General features: G+C 39.8%; 1 protein-coding gene across 1 annotated transcript in view; it reads right to left on the reverse strand.

The window, feature by feature from the left end:
* LOC149248866 (uncharacterized) overlaps positions 1-23865 on the reverse strand; it is an 89689-nt gene that overhangs the window by 16240 nt on the left and 49584 nt on the right. Inside the window, exon 3 of the mRNA XM_089458572.1 lies at positions 9002-9227. Within this exon, the coding sequence (XP_089314698.1) occupies positions 9002-9227 (226 nt within the window). The remainder of the gene's footprint in view (positions 1-9001; positions 9228-23865) is intronic.

Raw genomic sequence — 23865 nt, forward strand, 5'->3', positions numbered from 1 at the left:
GTTACCTCCATAAGTAAGAGTGGTTAATAAACAACCATATTAGGTGTTCCCAGCCCCTAAAGGGAAGGACATGTCCAAGGTATGTCCTTCAAGTGGTAGGTGTCATGTGGATAATGATGAGGTGGATTGGGTCATAGGGGTCTCAAGGCCAAATGCCATGGGCTCAAGGATGGTAATGATGAGGGATGTCAACATATTTGTGTGTATGAACGTAGGAGAGTCGTGGTACAAGAGTTACCCTGACCTTTGTTTTTCCACCCTTTTTCATTTGTCTTTTATTTATTTTTCTTTTATTTTACTGCTCGAGGCTCCAAGGGATGAGAGCATGATGTGTATGATATAGCAGTGATTACCCCCCTTATGGTGGGGCAGTTCATCGCCCACTAGGGGTTGGGACCTGCATGGGTTCCTTAGAGATGCAAGGGGCACTCATAGGGGCCCTAAGAACCAGGGTGATGGCCACAATGATAAGGGGTAGAGCTCATGTGTTGGCTTTTGCCCACATGCTAAATTTTATTGACTCAGCCATCTTTTCCATTTTGTGGTATATTTCCTTTTATATGTGGCCATATTATGCTTTCATCTTTTTTTAGCTACATCAGCCTTTGGGGCATTGTTCCAAGGCTGACACAAACATGTGGATGAAGGAAAGGGGAGTATCAGAGCCTTGTGGACCCAGAGGGGGAAGACGATGAAATAAGGCATGTAATGTGTGGAGGGGAGTGAAAAATGTGGAACGAAAAACAAGACCACGCTACCAAAATCGAGGTTTCCCAACTAGTGCCCACCCTAAAGTTGTAAGCCAGTAGGGGAGATCCCACAGGACTAGGGTTGAGGATTAACCCCCTAGTTTGTTGGGTTGTGTTATAGTCTTTCCACGACTAGCCCCCCCCCCCCCTTCGTTGCGCCGAGCGTAGCGGGGAGGGGTCACAGGGGGGCAGCAGCCCCCCCTGTTGAGGGATTTGAGGGGGACGGTAACCCCCCTCTACGGGGTTCGAGGCATCGCCCTGGTAAAAAAAAATTGGTCCCTATATTAGGTGGGTGAACCTACCTATGGTTTTGTGCATGGATTTTGCACATGGTTTTGGGCGCGATGGTTTTCGGTCCATGGTATTTTGTAGATCCGGTCAAGGGAACTACGGTTATGTTCTAATCCAAGGTTAATGGATTGGGGTTTATGGATGCTTCGGCATGTATATATATGTATTGTAACATTGAAAGGAACATAATGAAAAATCAATCTAGTAGTCTCGGTTTTGGGATCCAGGGGAAATCTCTGTGTATATTTGTTTTATGTGTTATGCTCTCGCCATTGTTTATTTTCTGTTTTTAGAATCCGTATGTAGGTAATTTCTGTACAGGGTTAAAACCTACATGGTTAAGCTAAGGGAACAAGACTACAGTCAAAACCCTTCCTCCTTCCAAGTCACCCAATAATCCATACCCAAGTGTGCCCAAGAAAAACAAGCATAAACACTCAATTGCATAATGAAAAATCATACCTTTAGGATTGGATGGCCCACCTTCAAACATACGATCTCGACAGATGGGCGAGGGGACATATGACTGGCTCAGGGAGCAGAGACATCTGGCACAACATCGGCTACACTGGTGGTTGTCAGGGGTTGTTGGCTTCCGGTTGAAGACAAATCTAGGAGAAAATTTCTCCTATGGGGTCACCCACTGGTGGTGGGTAACACCCACCACATCAACCGTTGTTGTAGTTGTGCCCCCTGAACTCGAAGACTTCCCTGGTTCCTGCTTTGGAATCTAATTTGAAGACTTGTTTCTCCTAACCATGCTCCTAGGACGTTGCTCCAGAGCATCCATCAATGTTACCTCATACTAACTGGTCTTGACAAATCTAGAAGAGGCCTCCTGCCCATCTTGCAGATTAGAAAACTAAGTCCTCAGTCTCAACTCAGTCATCAGAGCCTCCTACTCAATCTCCATCACTAACATCGATCCTCGATCCAAGACTTACAAGGTGGCCTTGCAAGTTGTACAACTTACCCTTCCTGACACCAAGCCTAACTATTGTGTCTTGGGTAGCTCCCTCTAAACGTATGAATACTTATCCTTTTTGGAACTCAACATCATACCCTTCGTCCTCCAAAGCTAAGACTGAGAGCAAGTTCGTCTTTAACTTTGGGACATATAACACCTTTGCCACCTCTAGAGATCCTCTTGATTCTAGTTGGAATAACATTGTTCCAACCCCTTTCACTGCATGTATGGTACTCATACCAACTTTCACATGCATGTCTGAATCTGTCTCTGAAACACTAAGGAACACTTCCCTCATTCCTGTCATATGGCGAGATGCTCCACTATCTATGAACCATGCATCTTTCATGACGATTTCAGAAAGGTGTGACACCAAGGCAAAGTTCCTCTCGAACTTCTTGGCCAACTCGTCCATTTATGCAGTGGTTGTTGTGGTTGTCTTTCCCTTCTTTCTGTCTGGACACTAGCTTGCATAATGTCCTAACTTGTTACATGCAAAGCATTTGACTTTACTCATGTCCTTCTTCCCATCCAGAAAGGATCCTCCCTCTTCTTTGTTCAGCTTGGCAATCCCATTGCCCTTTCTTACATGGCTTGAAAGAGCAACATACTCCTCATCCCTTTTATCTTCTACCTTGGTTGCCATGAAGAGCCTCCACACAAGTCTCCTCCTGGGTGAATTCATCCCACAAAATATCCAAATTGGGAGATTCACCCGTGTCACGACTCCTTTAACGAAGGTACCCCACTACTCTATGAACTCATTCAGAGTTGTCCTTACTAGTTCTGAGTCTGACACTTTCTCCCCCATTGCAACAAGCTCATCTCGCACTTGATATATTCTAGTGAGATACGAAGAAACGGTCTCATTCTTGGACATCTTGTTGCCCCTAATTTCCTCTCTCATCACTATCTTCCGGTTCTCGTTGTCACTTTGGTATAACTTGGTCAACGCCTCACACATTTCTTTGGTGCTTTTCTTCCTAGATATATGAGGAATAATGTGATCCTTCACTCCATTCAGGATAATCTTTCTGGCTTTCACGTCCTTATGCTTATGGGCGACCAAAAGTGTTGCATCAATAGGAGGGATCAAAGTTTGTGCTACAAACTCCCAGATCTTGTTTTCCTCTAATGCCAACCCAATCTTCTCCTTCCAAATGTTGTAGTTGAACAACTCATCCAAGTAATCTTCAAACCTTAGACCAATCGACATCCCTGTCCAATTGATCAAACCCTGACAAAAGCAATTTTCCTTGATGAGGAAGAAAATTGCACCCTTCCTCACATTGTCTATAGTTGCTCAAACTCCTAGAACTTCTTGTCCGAGACTCATGGTTGTTGTTTCCACTCCCACAAATCCACCACAGCCACTACCCAACGATTGCAACTCTTGAATAGCTTTCCCCATACCCTGGAAAGCTCTGCCCAACCCGTTATTGCCATGCCCCACGTGCTGCGGACGTGCTGCTACATCTAGATTTTAGTGGACTTCCCTTGATCTCTTGTCAGCTACCAGCATAACCACTACCCCGACGACTCAGCTACTCCTCTATGCATCTGCAATAGACTACTATAACCCTGATTCTCTTCCATGCGTGTTTCCAACGGGCTGGCCATCGGCTAAGTCTATCTCGTAGCTTCTTATTGGACTATCGTTGCACAGTTGCACTTTACTGGCGTTTCTATGTGCCAGTCGTTTCGTTTCCCCAACCATGGTTGTCTCATGCCACTTCTTGGTTGGTGATTCCTCCCCTCGTGATTCCCTACGTGCGACATGTTTGATCTATAAGTGGTCGACCAAGTCTCACAGTTTCGTTGTTGTCATGTTCTCAGCGCCCCTTGTCACAGTGATCTTGGCGTCAATGTTGTCAACTTCCTATCAGCCACCGCAGACCAACTCTCGGCCTCCATTCAGCGGCTTCACATTTGTGTTCCTGTCAATCACGACATCTGCTCCACTTGAACCTTTTGTCGTTGCATTTTCAAGCAATCTCCTTGCTACACGCCTAGTCCCCTGGTCAACAGACGTAGCGGTGGGCTCATCCGGATCAGTAATCCTGTCATGACTCAATCCTGGCTACCTATGACCCAATCAACTACTTGTCGCATCCTGCTCTTGTTCTTGTCGCGGCCCGATCCTGTCTCATGACCTCCAACACGCAGTTGCATCTCCCTACGCAATTCCCTGCGTGCAATTGTGTCTAATCTCTTAGCGGTCGACCAGGTCTCGGAGTTCCATTGTCGTCGTGTTCCCAGCCCCCTATCGCGGTCCTTTCCATGTGGTCCTATCAGCGTTGGCAAGTCTGATAGCCACAATGGTTGTTAGATTTCCTTGAACACATCCCCTGATATTTGATTCCTAGCAAAACTTAGTAAATAAACACACAGCTAGGTTCCTAACAAAAATATTCAATGAAAGAAAATAACGATCTCAATCACAATAACAAAAATAGATTTCTACCCAACAAATTAGTTTATCATTAATAAAAACTCAGAACCTACTTGGGCTCCCGTCCTGGGATAATGGCCCAAATGAGAAAATACATATACAAGAAAAACCTAGATCTAATCTAGTAGATTTGCCTTAGATCAGTACTTGATCTCTCCTGCAGATCTAGATCTCTAGCCCCTTTGCACTCCCTCTAACCCAACACACGCTCACTAAGATGTCACTCTCAATCTTGTGTTCTATGAAACCGGATTCGTCCAAAACAGGCCACGTGTCCAAATCCCACGAATCCGACACGATTCGATGGGAATTCGAATCCTAAAATGGGACACCACGTGTCCTAACAAGACACCATCGAATCCCGGTCGTGTCCCGTTAGGACACTTCGTGTCCTGATTTTGGGATTCGAATCCCAAAAAAGTGAGGGTTTATGAGGTTTATGAGGTTTATGAGGGTTTATGAGGTTTGTGAGGGTTTATGAGTGAGGGTTTATGAGGTTTATGAGGTTTGTGAGGGTTTATGAGGGTTGGGAGGGTTTATGAGGTTTGTGAGGGTTTATGCAGATATTTGAATTTTGTATGTACTATGCATGCTATAATGTTACTAACTTACTTTGTAAACAATAAAACTAACATCTAGATGAAGATCTATGTTTGAAATCAATGAATTTGTATCATTAATGAGAATTTGTGTAAGAAATATCTAATTTTTAATATATATATATATATAATAAAATAATATATAACAAATCCTACGTGTCCTGTTCCGGGGGGTCAACGTGTCCGAATCTAACACTCGAATCCCCGTATCCTACGAATCTCGAATCCCAGTGTCAGGTGACTTAGCTTGTGTTGCTATTGTGTGTCCATCTCCTCTCCTCAACCTTGCTTTTATAACTTTTCATTGAGGCAAGACCCTAATCCTAACCCTAATCTCAAAGTAATTGATTGTTGGGATTAGTTCTCGCCTCACTTGAGATCAATGGCTAACTAAGTCACCTGACACGGGGATTCGGGACACGTAGGATTCGAGATTCGTGGTGTCGGATTCGGACACGCTGACCCCCCGGAACAGGACACGTTAGGACACGTTATATATTATTTTATTAAAAAAAATATATATATATATATATTTAAAAAATATACATATATATTAAAAATTAGATATTATCATATTTCTTACACAAATTTTAATTAATGATACAAATTTATTGATTTCAAACATAGATCTTCATCTATAGCTATTAGCATGCATAATACATACAAAATTCAAATAAATGTCAGTGGTACTGGTCACATAAATGATAAATCTATTAAAAATTTAAATCATGATTCATAATTCATAACTGAAAGACAACTTACAACTACAAGATAGTAAGATAAACACACTGACAACTGTAGTTTTCTCATTAAGTCATCAAATCAAAATGTGTTACATAGGTAGTGATGGTGCAATGCCAATGGCAAATAGATATAGAAAATATAAAACAACTACAGGTATACAAGCCTCAAGGCATCAATCAGCATCAGAATCAGCATCACTGTCCCCATCATCATGGTCCCCACTGCTCTCCTCTACATCCTCCTACTCCGTTGTATCCATAGTCGCCTCTGCATCTGCTGGTATGGAGGTTGACCCCTCTAAGTCATCAAATCTAACAAGCTCTAGCACTGGATCATTGAGATCCATGTTGGCCAATGCCAACTCAACAGTGGTGTCCAGACCCATATCATCAGGAACAGTGTTACTTGGGAGTGGGAGCGAAAGCGGGGAGCGGGAGCGAAAACGGGAGTGGGAGCGACATATTCAGAAGCTCTTGGTTTGGTGCTTTTGATTAAATACGAGTTCCATACCCTAATACATGACAAAATTCAATGGAAACATTGCAATCCCCCAATCCTAAAATCCTGAAAAACTGATAAGCCTGCTGGATTTTGAATGAAATCTAAAATTCTACTTTCTCCATATGAAATCCTATGAGGTCGAAACCACTCTCAAACATCCTGAGTCATTTCATGGTAATGTTAAAAATTTAAGTAAAAGGATGAAAATGAAGATTAAGGAGAATGTCACTTTTACTTTAAGAATTTAACATTACCATGAATAGCATATCAATACTAGGGCCTAGACTTGATCATGAAGCTGCCAAAATGCTTTACTCCTTGCTCCAATAGCACAAATCACTTGCCAAATGACAATTTTAATGAGCAAACACGCCCTTTTCATTCCCGCACTGAGCTTAGCGAGTCCTGGAAACCGGACACGTGTCCTAAAATCGCGACACGCTTTTGAAAATCGCGACACGCCCTCGGACACGACGTGTCCTGTGATTTGGACACGATTCTGGACCGAATCGTGTCAGATTCGCCGGATTCGGGATTCGCAGGGGGTTTAGGACGAATCCGGTGACTTAGATGGCTAAGATTAAAATTTACTCGCTAAAGTAAATTGTTAAATTTCCATGAAACTCTGCAACTACTTAGATGAATATCTGAAAACTAAAATCTAGTTTATTTTCACCAAGATACAGAGTCTCTTAAAAATTCATAAGCAGCAGAATAAAAACACAAAGATAAAAACACATGCACAAATTGACACACTTATTTTCTCAGGAAACCTTGCTTGATGTGGCTATTTTATTGATTGTTCTTGAGCACTTGGATCTATTACAAAGCAATCTATCTCTTTGAGAAAGTGTTTTGCTTCTCTCTCAAATCTCGGTTGATACAATTGATCTTGGATGGCCTTGATCCTACTTGATCTTGACCCCGTAGAACACAATTGTTCCTTTGCTGCTTCCTTGACTTCCTCTGCAAAACCTACTCTCTTCTACTTGATCTTTGCGCACTAGAGGCTCCTTAATCCTTGCACACTAGGTCCCTATTTCCTAGCGCACATGAGCCCCTATTCTCTAGCATAGATCAACGCCTATTTTATAGGGAAAATCCCTATTTCCTTGCGCACTTGGAAGCCCTATTTCTTAGGACTCGACTCCTCTTCTCTAAGCACAACCAACTCCTAAATCCTAGCGCACTTATTCCTCCTATTTCTTAGGAGCGCTCTCCACAATCAAGGCTCTCTCACAAACTCGTGAGCTCTGTCTTGTCACACAAACCTTTGTGCACAAAACAATGATTTCCCGTGCCTTCGTCCTCCTCTTTATAGACCCAATTTGAACATGCAAGGAGGCCCAATTCTATTTTAGAAGTTGAGTTCTGATTGAAGTCTAACTGAGAGTTCTTCATGTTCTTTCTCCAATCAACACTAGAGTTCCTAACTTGTTCTCTCTCCAATCAAAACTAGAGACTAACTCATTCTAACTGAACTGGTAACTGCCACCTCGTTCTATAGTCAAACGGATGAAGGCTCCACTTAACTAAAGCTCCAACTCTATGCATGCAAACTTTGATGATTATTCCATTAAACTAGAAATAACTAACTAAAGTCTAACTCATGAGCAAGAACTCATACTGGGAGAAGGACAATTCAAGGTCTTCACTGGCTAAGGCACAAGCCAAAAGACCTTGCTCACTACATTTTCAACATAAATTACTATATTTCCTAAGTTTCTATTAATTCAATAAGCCAACATATTAATATGTGTTTTCTTAAGTTAAACTTAGGCTAAGTTACATTAGCAACTTGCTCAACCTAGAGCAAGTGTTCTAAAGAGATGTGGGTGACTTCTACATGCCTAGACACAAATCCTATGCAGAAGTACCTACTTGAGCTACAAACTTCAACACTTATCTTGGGGTGCACTACAACCATCTTGCTTGTCTAAAGCTTCTGTCATTTTTGTATTTGAAGAAGCATGAAATATGGCCATAGTGGTCATATTTAGAGTTCATATATATTAATTAGGACTTAGGTATATAACAGAGACTTACTAAATAAATGATATAATAATGAGTTGTCTGATGTAGTAATTAATGTAGTAGTTAATGGTTAGGTATTTGGGAGTTACATAATGTTCTCCTCTTCTCCTACTATGTGATACTGATGAGATAACTGTATCATTTAGTGACATATGAATGAATCCAATCTTTCTCATTCTCGTATGTATTCTTGTCCAACCTTGTGTGTGTAAAACTCACAAGTAGTAGAATAGGCTTTGAAACAACATTACCTCCCATGTTTTTAATAAGTTTCTCAATGCTAAGTTATTAGTATATATAATGTCAATAGCCGTAGTATGTGTTGTTTATAGTTACAATTGGGCCATTATTTTCAGAATAGGAAGGATTACAACCTGTTTCAGTGACGAGGTCCCAAATTTCCTATTCTGATTTTATGTGAAAGGTCTCCCCACGTTCACGAAATTACACAAATTTTACATAGTACATTGCTTGTGTTATGTTTTACACCTGATGTCTGAAAAATCTAATTAAGTCCCCATTGACTACCAAATTACAAATGTAAAAGCCAGAGAACATAAACAGAGTTTTAGATGACTTGTCTAAACTTTAAAGCCACTTCAAAAAAATTGAATCTGACAAGAGCAAGAAACCATACTTTAGAGTTAATATATACAATTATTACCTAATTTACAAATGGGTGGTAGACGACGTCCTTTTCTTCGTAATGCATCTGCTTCTTCTATTGTCATCCCAGCAGGAGCTCGCTCAATCAGCTTCGGATAGAGAGGTGTTGCAGGCTTCCAATGCATCAAGGGAAAAGTTGGACGGTTTTTGCAATTATAGTTCCGGCCCCGAAAAAGGTATACTACTCCACCAACACGACGAATGATCTTTCCACCAGTTTTCTCCTATCATCATTCCAAATTTTCATTTAAAATCTGATTCTGAATGCATGTCCACATATGCATTATAACAAAAAAACAGCAGTGACCAAATTCATTCTAAAATTGTTTGAGTTTATTGGTAACTGAACCTCCTTGGTAGTAATCTCTGGGTACTCATTAGATAACCAGATAACCAATTGTCCTTGAATTATTTTTTCAATTTACTTCAAATTTCAAAGAATAAAATATTTTATAACTTTGTTTTTTCAGCCACTGATTTTTTTTTAATTCCAGATACGAAAAAGCCATTGGATTATTAGTTAACTTTTTTATGTCATAACCTTAAAAACTTAAAAGGTATATCTAAGTTGTTAAAATATTTGAACGGTATTGAAAATTTGATTTCACATATCAGTCCCAGAAAAATTAAACATTTTGAGTTGATCATTATTAGACTATATGCCTACTAGGAATGAGATTTGCAGCTTCCAGGAATGATACGACTGTACAGAAATGAACTTACAAGGAAAATGATTGTTTACCCATAATAAACACAAGAACAAAGATGAAATCAAGCAGAAATTTCTTACGTAAGTTTATTTATAGCAGTGAGTTTCAACCACTTCAAATTGATCAATATCCCAACCATAATCTGGACAACTTATATTGCCTTTAATCGATCCTGAGTAGAACAGAAAATGCTCCAGTCAACAGCTAGAGCTTATTCCTATTTTAATGTTGAACTTAGTCTTCGATTTCTTTTGCTTTCATTCCCTTTCAGGAGGAGATGCCCTACGTAATATTTATTTTGCTACTATTACTTGCTCTATCTTCCAGTTCCATTGTGATATAATTTGGTCATTAGAGGACATTAATATAACTTTCTTTAATTTCTAGAGTCTATTGTTCCAATTTTATAGGCTTACAAGATGTTAATATCCTCCAGAGAACCTTAGGCAAGTTAGTATAAAGAAACCATAGAGATACCATATGAATATATAGTCATAGTAGTGTATCCCTTTAATAAACAAAACTAATCTTAATGTTTTCGAACTCAGCTTCACACTCGGAACCAGTAGAGGGTCAACTCAGGTTTAGATTGACTCAGACCAATCAGATTTGAATGACTCGGTTTACTAAAAAATACATAAACTATTTAAATCTTAATGAAAAGTTTATTTTTAAAAGATCCCAAATCATGATTCCAAAAAATATTGAAATTTTGAAAGAAAATTGTACTATTCTCTGGGAATTTTTTGCCGTAGGGTTTCTATGTTGGCTAAGGTTCCCAATATATCAAAACTTTATACAACAGCAGTGTACATTTATCCATTCATTCAACAGTAGGCATGCATCTATGCATGAATATAATAGATCTTCACAGCAGATTAACAAATCACACTAAATTTAGGGCTGACTGCCCACTGTACCAATAATTCACCAGTTTTGTACAGACAGTGTCAATAGATCAACAGTCTACTGTATTCTGCATATCGGTTACTGTGATGCTAACAAACAGATCACTGAGTTACCACTAAACAATTATACGTACTACCAATTCACTAAAACTGCCTTGCTGTTCCATGTTCTTTGACAGGGCTTCCTTTTATCGTCGCACAGCTCTGACCAGGATAGGTGACAGACTTTTCCAGACTCTTCTACAACCTAACCTTTTACCAAAGGTCTGTCCTTGCAAAGTCCGCTACCACAGGGAATGTTCAGGACTGTTCTGCTGCTCTTAAACAGCCGTAGGAAGGTGTACTGCAGGGGATGCTGGTTCAGCCACTTTATGACCCTTTTCTTCCACAAAGTCACCTCAGGCTACTGGAAAGAAATCTTACTGCTGGGAGGGTTTGATTGATCCACGGGTGCCCTAGCACACTACCGCATGGTAACTTGATCAGAGCCCATGAATCCCAACACTGCGGCAGGAGAAACTCCAACTATATTGCTTGATTCACAGGTGCCCTAATCCGCTCTTTCTGAACTGCTGCTGCTATCACAAAGATACTCGTGTCTTCTTCAGAGAACTCAAGGAGGGTTTCTTTCGGAAGGTGCTTCTGCTTTTTTATGGGACCAAATTTGTTGATTAGCGAAACACCCAGAGAAGCTTCTTAACCAGGAATCAAATTTTGCTCCAAGAATGTGCTAAACAGAACAGTGAAGAAGAAGAACCTGTTTGACCAGACAAATAATATCAGAGGGCTGCTTTTAGGATAGATCTGAGTAGCTTCAAGATGATTTGTTGTGTCAAAACAAGGGAAAGGAAGTGTCTAGGTAGGGTGGGAATCTCATAGTTGCAGGAACCGTCCCACCCACCCAAGGATCAGGAGGCGGAACCGCGACCTTATGGATCCGCCACCGATCCTCCGGCAGAACCGCGGATCAGAAAAGCGGATCCGCGGTTCTGCCATTTTTTGGCGATTCCTGGAAAAACAGATCCGTCGGGGCCCGATCCGTGGATCCAGAAAGGATCAGTTGTGGATTCGTGGAGGTTTGGGCGTGTATCCGTCGCGGATCACGACCAGATCCGAGAGAAGGTGGACGGTTCACACGGTTCCGCGGGGCTTTTTGTTTTTTGTTTTTCTTTAATTTCGAATTGTTATATGAGAAACTACGTTTTCTGAATACTCCCAAGGTGCCTCTTGATGCTCCCTAGACGCTTCCTAGATGCTCCCTAATGGTAATGTTAAATTCTTAAAGTAAAAGGATGAAAATGAAAGAAAATGGTAATGTTAAATTCTTAAAGTAAAAAAGATGAAAATGAAAGAAAAAGGAGAATGTCACTTTCATTTTCATCCTTTTACTTAAATTTTTAACATTACCATGAAATGGCTTGGGATATTTGAGAGTGGTTCCAACCTCATCAAACTTCGTATGGAGAAAATAGAATTTCATATCTCATTCAAAATTCAGCAAACTTAACAGTTTCCAAGGTCAATGGGATTGTGGTGTTTCATTGGATTATATCATGTATGAGGGCATGTGATTGGCATTTAATCAAGAGCACCGAGCCCTATATGTACCCCAGTGTTGCTGTTGTTGATTGTTGAACTTCTTTGTCATGGAGTTAGCAAAAATCATTGATCAAGCATGTTAAGCTTTCTCCACCATAATATAAGGCTTGGATTAGGCTGTTTGATCAAAATTGGGCAATGTTTACTAATATCACTAGAGAATTGAAGTAGAGGCAAAGGCTAGACAAGAGAAGAGGACTCTAGATTCTAGATGGTTTATTCATCTAGATGGTTGATGTTAGAATAATTAATCATTGATGTACAATGGATGCCATATCTATCTTGATTTATGTAAAAATATGCATGTTTTCATGTTTTCTACAACTAATTTGGTATTTTGGATGTTTTTTAATATAAATGCAAAAAAATATATAAAAAAAAATTATATATAGTAGACGCTTTGCTTCCTAGATTTTTGGGAAATGACGCTTCTGCGTCCATGCTTCATCCCCGCTTTGTGCAACATTGGGTGGGATTGTTGAATGGTGTTGTCATTGATGCCAACATCGATTCTTGAACGCTCTTAATATTCGTCTAGTTTACATTGATTGGAAGCTCCAAATGACAAGAAGCCCAAGGAAACTCTAGATGCCCTGCACTTGCTGAGGAAAATGGATCTAAAGGACAGTGATTCTGATCACAAGACCATCATCATTTGATTCTCCTCATCATGCTGATTCCAACGGTATGTGGCATGCCTCATAACTCCTCACGGTTGAGGAGATATGGTTGTTCAAAGTTGAAACCCCATTTTTTGGTCAAGCAACCCCAAAGAAAAGCTACAAGCAATTTTATATTATACAAGGAAATTAAAATTAAAAGGGACTACTCTAGTCAAAGTCAAAAAAAACAAAAAGGGGATTTTATCAAGGAAAATTTATCAAAATTAAACAAAAAAGGGGCCTAATGCTCATTGGGGTTTTTGGCTCCAAAAGCCCAATTTAAATTTCAAATTTGAAAATTATTTGAGGTCGGCTTCCCTCCAAATTGTACAAGTCAGATCCATTAGAAGCCCTTTTTTTGGGCCTATAGATAGAAGCTCGCATTCTCCTCAAGGCTATGCATTCAACTTCTGATCTGTCTTTGTATTCCTGCGGCCTTGTGTAGTCCTGCAGATCTAAGGAGAAGGTCGAAGATTTGAAGTTTTTTTTGGGCTTAAACTTTTTATCTTCTTGATTATGGTTTTTGTTGGGGTGTTCTGAGCATCACTATGGCCATTCTGCCTTCCTCTTGAAGCAGATCCAAATGGCAAACGTTGTGTTATACTTCCAAATATTGTTGAGACTGGTTCATTGATCTCTAAGGCCTACTCAGCCCTTCTTTGGCAACAAGGTTGGGATAATTCTGGTCAACTGTTCGAGGGCTTAAAGAGAAGGTCTGTGCACAGGAGCGGCCCTCACTCTGGCAAAGATTTCATCCCTCGTTCAATTCATTTTATAGCTCACTGAGGCACATACATTTGGCCTACTGATCAGCTGTGTGCAATGTTATCTTTATTAGATCTGAAACGTACTTAACTTGACACTTGTGATCTGTACCATGGCTAGTTTTGTCTGAGATTTTTGCCCCTCTTAGGGCACAAATTGGTAACACATTTTGGCTCTGAGATATCTGAGTTTTAGGCCCTCTGTGCTAGGGCAAGTCCGAGACAAACTTTGTGGAATAATCCCTGTGCAAGCCTCTGAAAGTCATGTGGATCCTTTGAGAAAGCTACCCTGGTCATCAGCATATAAGTTTGAACTATTCAAGAGCATCACCGTGGCATAGATACTCGATCTCTAATCTTTCCTGTCGAATAATAATTTGAACTCCCAGGCATATTTGTTGTCATTTTATTGGTGATATTCCTTGTTTTGAAGACAGTCCAGTGCCCTGATCTAAAAGAAAAATTCGGCAGTATCTGAGACTTGATTTAGTCCTTCCTGAGGTTCCATTTGGTGGCACAAGTACCACTGAGTTTCAAGGCCTTGCAGTACGTGTACTATATTGTTTGACCTGAAACCATTTCTGATCCATGGCAATCAGTGGAATTTCCTTAGCACATCATTGTGTTATTCACTTGGGGAACTAAGGATTGAAGTTACTATCTAAGGTCTTTTCAGAAGGCTTGTTCTTGTAATTCTGAAGCAACAATTCTGAGAAATAATTGCACCTGCGAGCAGATTAGTAGAAGTTTTGTGCTGTGAATGTAAACCAGCAGAGGTCAGATCTGTATATTCTTGGCAGCAAGCAGATTCAAAGAATCTTCAGGGCTAGTTCCTGTAGCAAAAGGAAGGTGTTGACATCAGCTTAAAGTATTCTTTCAGTCTTAATCAGTAAGTAGGAGAACCGTGGGAGAACAAAAGCATCTTAGCTTCAGCAAGACAAAGTTATGATTTGTAAGATGCTAAGCTGAAGCAAATCCCTGAGGCATAGTCATAAGTTGGTCCCAAGACCAAGGAAACTCATCTGTTGCATACTAAGGTATAATTTGTGATTTGAAAGTAGTCCTTCATAAAGGCCTGTGCAAAATCATTTAGAGGAGGTTCTGGAGTTAAAGGCTGATAAAGGTTGGCTCACTGTTATCTGAAGTATTCATCTCCATATCAGTGGCACAGAGAACATCTTCAAGGGCAGAGCACTAAGCAGAACAATGATACATTTCAAACATGAAGTATGAAATATGTTGATTTTGTTGTGTTATTATTTTCAGATCTGAAGGTTGGGACATCATTGTACACCTGAAGCATACATGCAGCAGTGTGAGGACTGACCCTTGAGTTTGCATGTTATAACTTATAAGAAGCATCTTCAATTGTGGCATTGTTATGCAGTAGAGATTGTATCAACTAATGTTTGTAATTGTATGACTGTTTATGAGCCTAGATTTGTCATTGATGGTTGTATCCAGATACTGAGGGTTTGTCAGTTACATATGGTGTTTGAGCAGCACTGATTTGATTGATAAACAGATATTGCATTACAGTTCGCAGTCTGTTTTTCAGCGCAAGTGGATACAGTCTGAAAATTGTGAGACGTGGTCCGCTTGCTGAGTAGGGTGGCAGGGTGGTGCAACGCAGGAGAGTGAAGTCTCCTTCAGGTTGGGGTATAAAAACACTTCAAGACGACAGGGTGGTGCTAGGACAGGGTGGAGCCTGTGCAAGGTGTTGGAGCATCTTTTCAGTCGAAGCTGATACAACTAGGGCATTGGAGCGTCCTTCCAATTGGAGCTAATAAATCAGGGCGTTGGAGCATATTTACAGTTGGAGTTGGTAAATCGGGGCGTTGAAGCGTCCTTAAGGTTGGAGTCTGTAAATTAGGGGGTCGGAGCCTCCTTCAGTTGGAGATGATAAATCATGGAAGTTGGAGCTTCCTAGTTGATGTAAATTTTGAAGACCTATATTAAGAAGCATTTGGTGGTTTTTCTCCCAGAAGGGTTTCCACCTAAAAATATCTTGTCTATTGTCTTGGATGTTGTGCATTGTTGAATGGTGTTATTATCTGTTCATGTGATGTAATGCTAACTTATGTTTTAATCTAATGCTAATGATAATCAATGCTTTATGAAGTTAAAATTAACTGATTGGAGTGAAATATTGATTCACCCCCCTCGGTATTTCTGACAAGGATCAGCGCCACCAGAACTAGACAATGGATTAGCTAGGGTGGGATCGCTTCCACTGAAACTAAACAAGAAGGGGTCTTAAAATCCTCGGAGCCTCAGCTCAAGAAAGTATTTAAATTTGTTAAATTTGAATATTTTGGGACGAAGAAAGTCAAGTCGGCCCACCACATGATCAAGTCAGCCCAGCTTGTTGTGGCACCCATTCGGCCTCCCAAGAAGTCCTTATATATGACATTCACCTTCTCATCGTGGCAACATTCGACCACACACACAAGACATATTACCTTCTGATCTGAGCAAAGGAGTAAAGGGCAAGAAGGACGAAGACAAATCCAGCATCTTCTCTCTTTGCTGACCTCGCACATGTGGCTAAGTTTCTGGCCTTATCTGGCAGCAGTTCTGAGTTTCTTTGGGTGCAGAAGAAGGCCAAAATTTGGCCCTAACAGAGCAGACCAAGCCAAGCCTTTTGGGCAGCTATATGACTTGATAATAGGGCAGTTTGATCGGCTTTGACCAGAGCATTCTCACTCATCAGTTTCACATTCATTTTTACTAGATGGATTAGATGTATCTCTTGTTAAACTGAATAATTTCTCTAAGGAAAAGGCTTTTCAGTTTTTCCCCAAGCGAGTTTTCTTGGGGTAAAATTTTGTGTCTCATGTGTTTGGCAGTTGGTTGTCTCTTCATGATCCTACTGTCATTTATTGTTTCTACGGTTGAGATCTTTTGTGTAATTGCTTTATGATGAATGTGAATACAAGAATGATTAACTTAAGAAATCATACGATTTAATTATCAAATTAGAAGACCTTTGAAAAATCAACATGGTATCAGAGCTTGGGTGAAAGAGCAGCCTTACCAAGTCTTGAAGAAAACCAAGATTCTTAAGTAGAATCCTCAGTCAACTAAGGAAGTTTGCACTAGAAGTAATCAAGCTACCTGTTTGTTGGTCAAAGCAAATTCAAGCCTCTACCTCTCCTTGAAGAATCAAAAGTCATAGATAGGAAACCGAGAGACCTTAAGTCATGATTAGACAGGGCCGAAAATATATGAGGTAAAGCCTTAGCCCGAGCCTCAGAGGGTCGAAATTATCAGAAGGCCGAAAGGCCTCAGAAGCTGGGTGCAGGAGGTCGAGAGACTCAGGATTGTCCTCAGGAAGATAGATCAAGGCCAAAATCACTCAAGAACTGGGTATGTTAGGTTGCAGACTAAGGGCACTCAAACTCTAGACAATTCAAATTAGTAATGCCTTAGAAATTATGGACAGAAGGTGCAAATGATGATTCAGATCATTCAAATGTTCCTACTATTGTTGTAATCAAAGAGAAAGCCTGAAGACATCATTTGAAGCAGTCTGCAAGAAGATCAAGAATGCTAATTGGAGGTTGAATTCTTTCTCCAATATTAGGCTAAGTACACCTTATCCCTAGGTGTGATTTCTTATATCTGGAAGACCGATATTGTTTATATTCTTGGATGAGATAATCCTTATTTGACAAAGTGAAATTCTGGGCAAAATTATTGGATTTTTGAACTGATACTCGTGGCATTTCTGGGCAAGTTTTCTCCTTGATTGATAGGCTGAGAGCAGGAGTAATTCTAGGCATGATTATCATTGTTTGACAGGCTGAGAATTATTACTCTTTCTAGACGTGATCTCTTACTGTTGACAGGCTGAAACTCCATTCGTTTGAGCAGGTCGAGAGCCTTATATTGTTGAACAAAGACTTGATCATTGGTTGGCTAGAACTTAAAGTCAAATTCTAGGCATTCATTCACAGGTGGAAGTTAAGAAGGAATGAACATGAGCAAGCAGTATTGTCATAAGACTGACTGAGCCAATAGGACAAATTGTCAAGTATGGATGTTGCATATTGTTATTCAGGAAGATGTTGCAAGGTCACTACCTCTCGAACCAATATAATTATTTGAAATTGAAGGAGTTATGGCTAATCCATGGCTCATTAAGGCTTGAAGGAAGCTTTCTCTCAAAATATATCTTGGGTAACTGCACAGGAAGCTATTCAAGCATGTCACCAATGTAAGGGATGAACTATGCAAATTCCTATACATGTGCCAAGAATATTTGGCAGCCTAAAGTGAGATATATTGGATTGAAGTTTTGAGGACCTATGTTTCCTTCGGAAATGTTGCATTACATTTCAGAGTGTGTTCAGAAGCAGGATGTTGTGAACCTTGAAAGATGCCATGCATATACTACTAGTTAAGGTTATGTTGTAATGGATTGTTAACCCTGATATGTCCTTGATTGATTGATGACAATGATGGATTTCATCACATATGTAAAGGCATAAGGGATTTTATGGTTTTGGGCATTTGGATATGGAAAGAAATCTTGCATATGACAAAGGTGTAGATAAAAATTGGAAATCTAGGGTTTGTAAACCCTAGCAGACTAGAAGGCTTGGATAGGAAATCCCTAGGGGTTGAAAATAAAACCGTAGACATAGACCTAGATCCATGTTTCAGCTGAAAGAAGAAAAACCTAGCTCATGCAAGGAAGGAATGACATCATGCTGATGAGGAGGACGAGGTTGATGATAAGTTTGCAGATGGATTTCTGTGATTTTTGCAAAGAAGGAAAGGATCAAGAGGGAGCTGAAAAATGTTGAAAAGTGTAACTAGTATCGGTCTTCATAATTGCTATTTATTTAATTCTTATGTACTTGTCGAAAGAAAAAAAAGAAAAATATTTTTGTAAAAGAAAATTTATTTAAGCATGGGTTTCATGCTCAAGATCATTGGTCATTAGGTCAAAGCACCCATTGAGTGCTTCTAGGGTTTTTGTCTTGAGTCAAAATCATTGTCATGATGTAAAAGACCCTATTGGGCACTTGTAACAAGAAAGAAAATATTATTTTGATGCTTAGAAAAGTCTAGTTAGGTCCCAAGACCAAGTCGGCCAGCATCCCTTAAAGTCAACCTAGTGAAGAGTGATAGAAGCAAGTAAGAAGGGTATATAAAGAACAATTTCGACCTCCTTGAAGTGACACACATCACACATGTTCTGATCTGCAGCTAAGGAGTATGAAGCTTCTTAGAGGCTAGGAAAGCCTTGCGAAAGAAAGAAGAGAAGTTGTAGCATTTCGGAAGTCTAAATTTCTCCATCTGTGGCTCTCATGTGCGAGTACAATAAGGTTGCTAGGGTTTCCTCAATCCAGAATTGCAGAAAAATATTTTGGGAAGAAAGGCTGGTTGACTTGAGTCTTGGTGAAGGTCTAGAGTCTTGTTTTAGGTCTTGGAAGTCTCCTTTGAATTTGATAAGAAGATCAGTTCTTTTGGGTTTTTCCCCGTTGGAGGGGTTTTGACCTGGCTTGGAGCCTATATCTTGTGTTCATGGTTGTGAGCTTCTTGTTTTGGCATTTATTTGATGATAAGAACACACACATAATAATCTAAGAAGAAGAACATAATCACAAATAACTGTCAAGAATGGAAAAGGGAATAAACTTGCTACCCTAATGGATTTTCCAACATGGTTTCAGAGCTAAGGACTAGAGAATGGGCAACTGAAAAGATCACTTTGCAATGCTCCCACAGCCTAAAAGAAGAGACTGTTAAGAACTAAAGCAGCCATCAAAACGAGGAAACCAAATAGAATGGTTATGTGCCAAAGTTTTCTTCACATCCAAATTCCTTTTGATGTCCTAGTTACAGTCCACATACCTGTATAGCAAACTGAAAAACTTTTAAAAAAATGTTTGCACTTTTCTTGAGGGCAAAGTAAGGAAGAAAGTGGACCGACAGGTATAAAAATCAGTAAAGATGAGAACAAACTCCTGTAATGACGGTTCTGGGCAACATCTCTGTGGTAACATTTCTCTGATATTAGGCCAAAGACCTGTGCTAGAAGGCCAAGAAGCTGGAAAAGCACACCTTAGGCAGACATCTGAAAGGCAAGGAAAGAGGCCAAAGAGTCCTGTAATCATCTTTTGAAAAGGTCCTATAATCAAGACCTGTGATCATCGTTTGAGGAAAGAGCATCATCCGAAGTTTTGGGCTTAAGATCTGAAATCTCAGAAGTGTCTAAAAGAGATGAAATTCTATATACTAGAAATAGGTATTAGACCTATTTAAAACAGCAAAATAAGAAGCCAACAAAGGGATGCATAGTAGAGGCCAATTTATATAAAAGGCTGTATAAGCCTGTTCTATACACAGTGAAAATGGGAAGCCCTAACCAGAGGGCAGGATACCTTTATATTAGCAATCAAGGTTACTAGAATGTAAAGATGCTAAAAGAAGTATACTTGGTTGGAAGGTTAATCCAGAAAAGCTAGAACATCGATGTCTTGTGATCTATGGTATAAACTTCAGAAATATAGAGACGTAAATAAGGAAGTAGAAGCAGCCTTTCACTCCAACAAATTGTGACACTTTAAAGAAGGATCAAATCCGCATCCTTTTGGAAGAATTCTAGAGCTCTTTACAAAGTCATTTTGTGGTAATTGAGAAGCCCTAGTCTAAGGGCCACTCTAGAAGTTCATTCAGAGAGCAGTAAAGAAGCTTTTTAAAATGATTGTGCCAAAGACCGAAATTAGCATAATTACCTGGGATCATGGATGACAAAGGACAGTAGCAGTCAAAACATCTGTTAAGTCACCTTGTGAAGAGCATCTTGAAGGCAGCACTGAAGGAGGTATAACTTGGGAAGCAGACACATTCAAGAAAGGGTAAGGTAGCGCTGCTATAAGGTACGTATAACATAACATGTTCATTTGTGAGTTTTTGTTTAAAGGTCTATATATAAATATGCATTAGGGTTTTGCTATATGTTTTAATTCTGGGTTTGAAGTGTTATATTCGTTAAATATTTTTGAATATCTAGGATTATAAACCCTAGATGGATATTAAATTATAAAACCCTAATCAAAAACCCTAACCCTATTCTATTTTTTCCCTCATAGAAACCTAGCTTTTGGTCTCTAGGGTTGTAGATAGTTTAGGGAGAAATGGAAAACGCTAGGGAGGGTAGAATTGAACTTGAAATTCAAATCCTAGGGTTGATGTTTCGAAAGATAACATCAAGAAGCTTAGGGTTTGGATCTAGAAACCTTAGAAATGCTCCCTCTCTAAAGATTCCATGGAATTCCTAATCATAATCATGCTCTTGTACTTGTATACTTTTGGTAGTCCTTGAGTGAATGTTGCAGGTACTTAAAGAAACATTGATCTCATGCCATGAAGAACATGATGAATGAAGAGAACAGTAACTTGGTAATCAAATTGGATCCTTGGGCACTCTGATAAAGGTAGACTCATATGAAGATGAACCATGAAGATGTTGATGCTTCATTGAAGCAGATTGTCATACTAAGAGGGAGCCATTCAAGGTTTGTAGAAGAAGCAACTCAAGGTATGTATAAGATTACAAGATTTGTAGTCTTCAGCATATAAGAAGGTACAATCATTTTGTCTTTAAAATTGATTTACATTAATGACTCTCTCATGTCTAGGGTTTTGCAATAGAATCATAAAGATTCTTATATTGTTAGGGTGATTGATTTCTAACTTAGAATCAACCCTTATCTCTTGATATTTGTTCACTTTGGTAAAACCTTAGCCTTTTAGGGTTTGTTGTTAATATCTAGGGTTTATCACAAAAACCCTAGTAAAGGTTGATGTAGGATCATAGGGCATTAAAGTGAAACCCTAGGTGTAAATGCTTCCGTTATGGTTGAAACCCTAGCATGGTTTAGCTGTTAAATATCTAAGGCTCAATATTAAAATTTTGATAACCCTAGATTCTCTCATTGTAATGATATGATAACCCTAGATTAATAAAATTAATTTCATGCTCTTGTACATATTGATGAGATTTGCAAGTACATAGTTTTGATGATGACTTTATGACAGTGTTCCACGGGGACTCGCCCCCCCCCCCCAATAGGGGTCTAGTTTCCTAGCTCCCCCGCGCTCCGGGGACTTGGGGACGAGAAGGGGTCGTTTCCCCACGCTCCCAAAAAGCACAAAAACCCTAGTAAAGGTTGATGTAGGATCATAGGGCATTAAAGTGAAACCCTAGGTGTAAATGCTTCCATTATGGTTGAAACCCTAGCATGGTTTAGCTGTTGAATATCTAAGGCTCAATATTAAAATTTTGATAACCCTAGATTCTCTCATTGTAATGATATGATAACCCTAGATTAGTAAAATTAATTTCATGCTCTTGTACATATTGATGAGATTTGCAAGTACATAGTTTTGATGATGACTTTATGACAGTGTTCCACGGGGACTCGCGCCCCCCCCCCATAGGGGTCTAGTTTCCTAGCTCCCCCGCGCTCCGGGGACTTGGGGACGAGAAGGGGTCGTTTCCCCACGCTCCCAAAAAGCAGGGTATGCAGGGGGACGTGCCAGGGGGTCGTTTCCCCACGCTCCCAAAAAGCAGGGTATGCAGGGGGACGTGCCAGGGGGTCGTTTCCGAAAAGGGGGTCGTGAGGGGTCGTGGGGAGTCGTTGGGGGTCGAGGGGGCGGGGTCGAGGGGGGACGTGGGGAGTAGAGGGGGTCGAGGGGGGGCGTGGGGGGTCGAGGGGCCCAATTTTTTTTAATTAACTTTTTTTTATAATTAAAATTTAACATTAGTTTTAATACTTAAGGGTTTCAATTTGTTTTTTTATAAATTTAATTCATTATTTGCCCTGGCCCCTCACTCCATTCGCAAGACGTTCCTAGTTCCTCTGCAGCAGAGAGGAATTGGTACACATATAGCTTCATCCACTCTATCAAGAGGAACAAGCTTACCTCTAAAAGAGCGGAGAAATTAGTTGTTGTGCACAATGCCCTACGTCTTGAGCATAGGAAGACACCTGAGTATTTGAAGGGACCAGCAACACGATGGGATGTTGATCCAGAGGATAACGAACAGGTAGATATGGAAGAGAGACTTGATGAGAGACAGATGGGGTTGGTTGATGTGCCACTTAGCATGTTTTAGAATGCTAGTGATTCAGATTCAGATGGCAATATGGTTGATCCTGATTTATTCGTGCAGCCGCTGGATGAAGAGACTAGCGAGGCATTACCTTGAGGCTTAAGCAAAATTATGCTCATTTATCTTTTAATATGTCGATGTTCTTATGTTATTCTGACTCTATAAAATTTTGACTCTTGATGTATCAGACTTGACTTTTATAATTTTATGTCAATATTCACTGTTCAGTATTCAATGTTCATAGTAGGAAGTGGAACATCAATATGGTTTAAACTTTAATCATAATGTATAATGTATGATTATCAATTAGAATTTTAAATTTATATGATATTAGATAATGATATTCATATCAATGATCATGCTTTGCAGCTTTTCAATTCAAACCCAACTATGATAGTGGACTCAATTTATAAATTATATTTTATATTTATAAGTTTTTAAGACCCTAACGTCCCCACACGTTTCCTAAAAATTGGTGGGGAGCTTTTGCATAGGTTGCTCCCGCGTATCCTCGCTCTCTCGCCCCCTCGTCCCGGAACCTTGGTGGAACATTGCTTTATGATGATGTTGAGCATGATGGAAAGAGGGAGATGTAAGAACCCTGAAGACATTGAAGTTTACATTGATGATTGAAAGATGACCTTATTGCCATATGAAAATAAAAGAAATGATGTTCCTAAAGATCGAAGTTCTCCAATGATATGATGATGTAAAAGAAAGAACCTTTGTAGCTGGAAGAATAAAGTTGTTGATCTCCCTAAAGTTGAGAGGGAGCTTGGATGAACGAAAGGGTATATCCTCCATAGTTGAGAGGGTGGACATGATTCTTTGTTTCATGTGTCATGCAGTCATACGTCTAGTAAAGGACATGAGGAAAGAATGAGATTGAAGAATGGCTAAAACAATATTGATGGTTATTCGTGTTTGATGAATTGTGAACAAGACTTGGTTGTTTTGAGAAGTATTGATGCTACATTTGGTGTTGCTTGAGAAGTTGGAAAAGGAAGCTTTCGTCTAATATTTGTTTGAATATTGTGATGATCTAAGCAGCATCAGAATGATTGTAGACCTTGGATTTTATGCTAG

Source organism: Pinus tabuliformis, chromosome 7 (genome assembly GCF_031772625.1).
Source record: "Pinus tabuliformis cultivar Carrire ecotype Pingquan chromosome 7, CPIR1, whole genome shotgun sequence".
Classification (NCBI taxonomy): Eukaryota; Viridiplantae; Streptophyta; class Pinopsida; order Pinales; family Pinaceae; genus Pinus; species Pinus tabuliformis.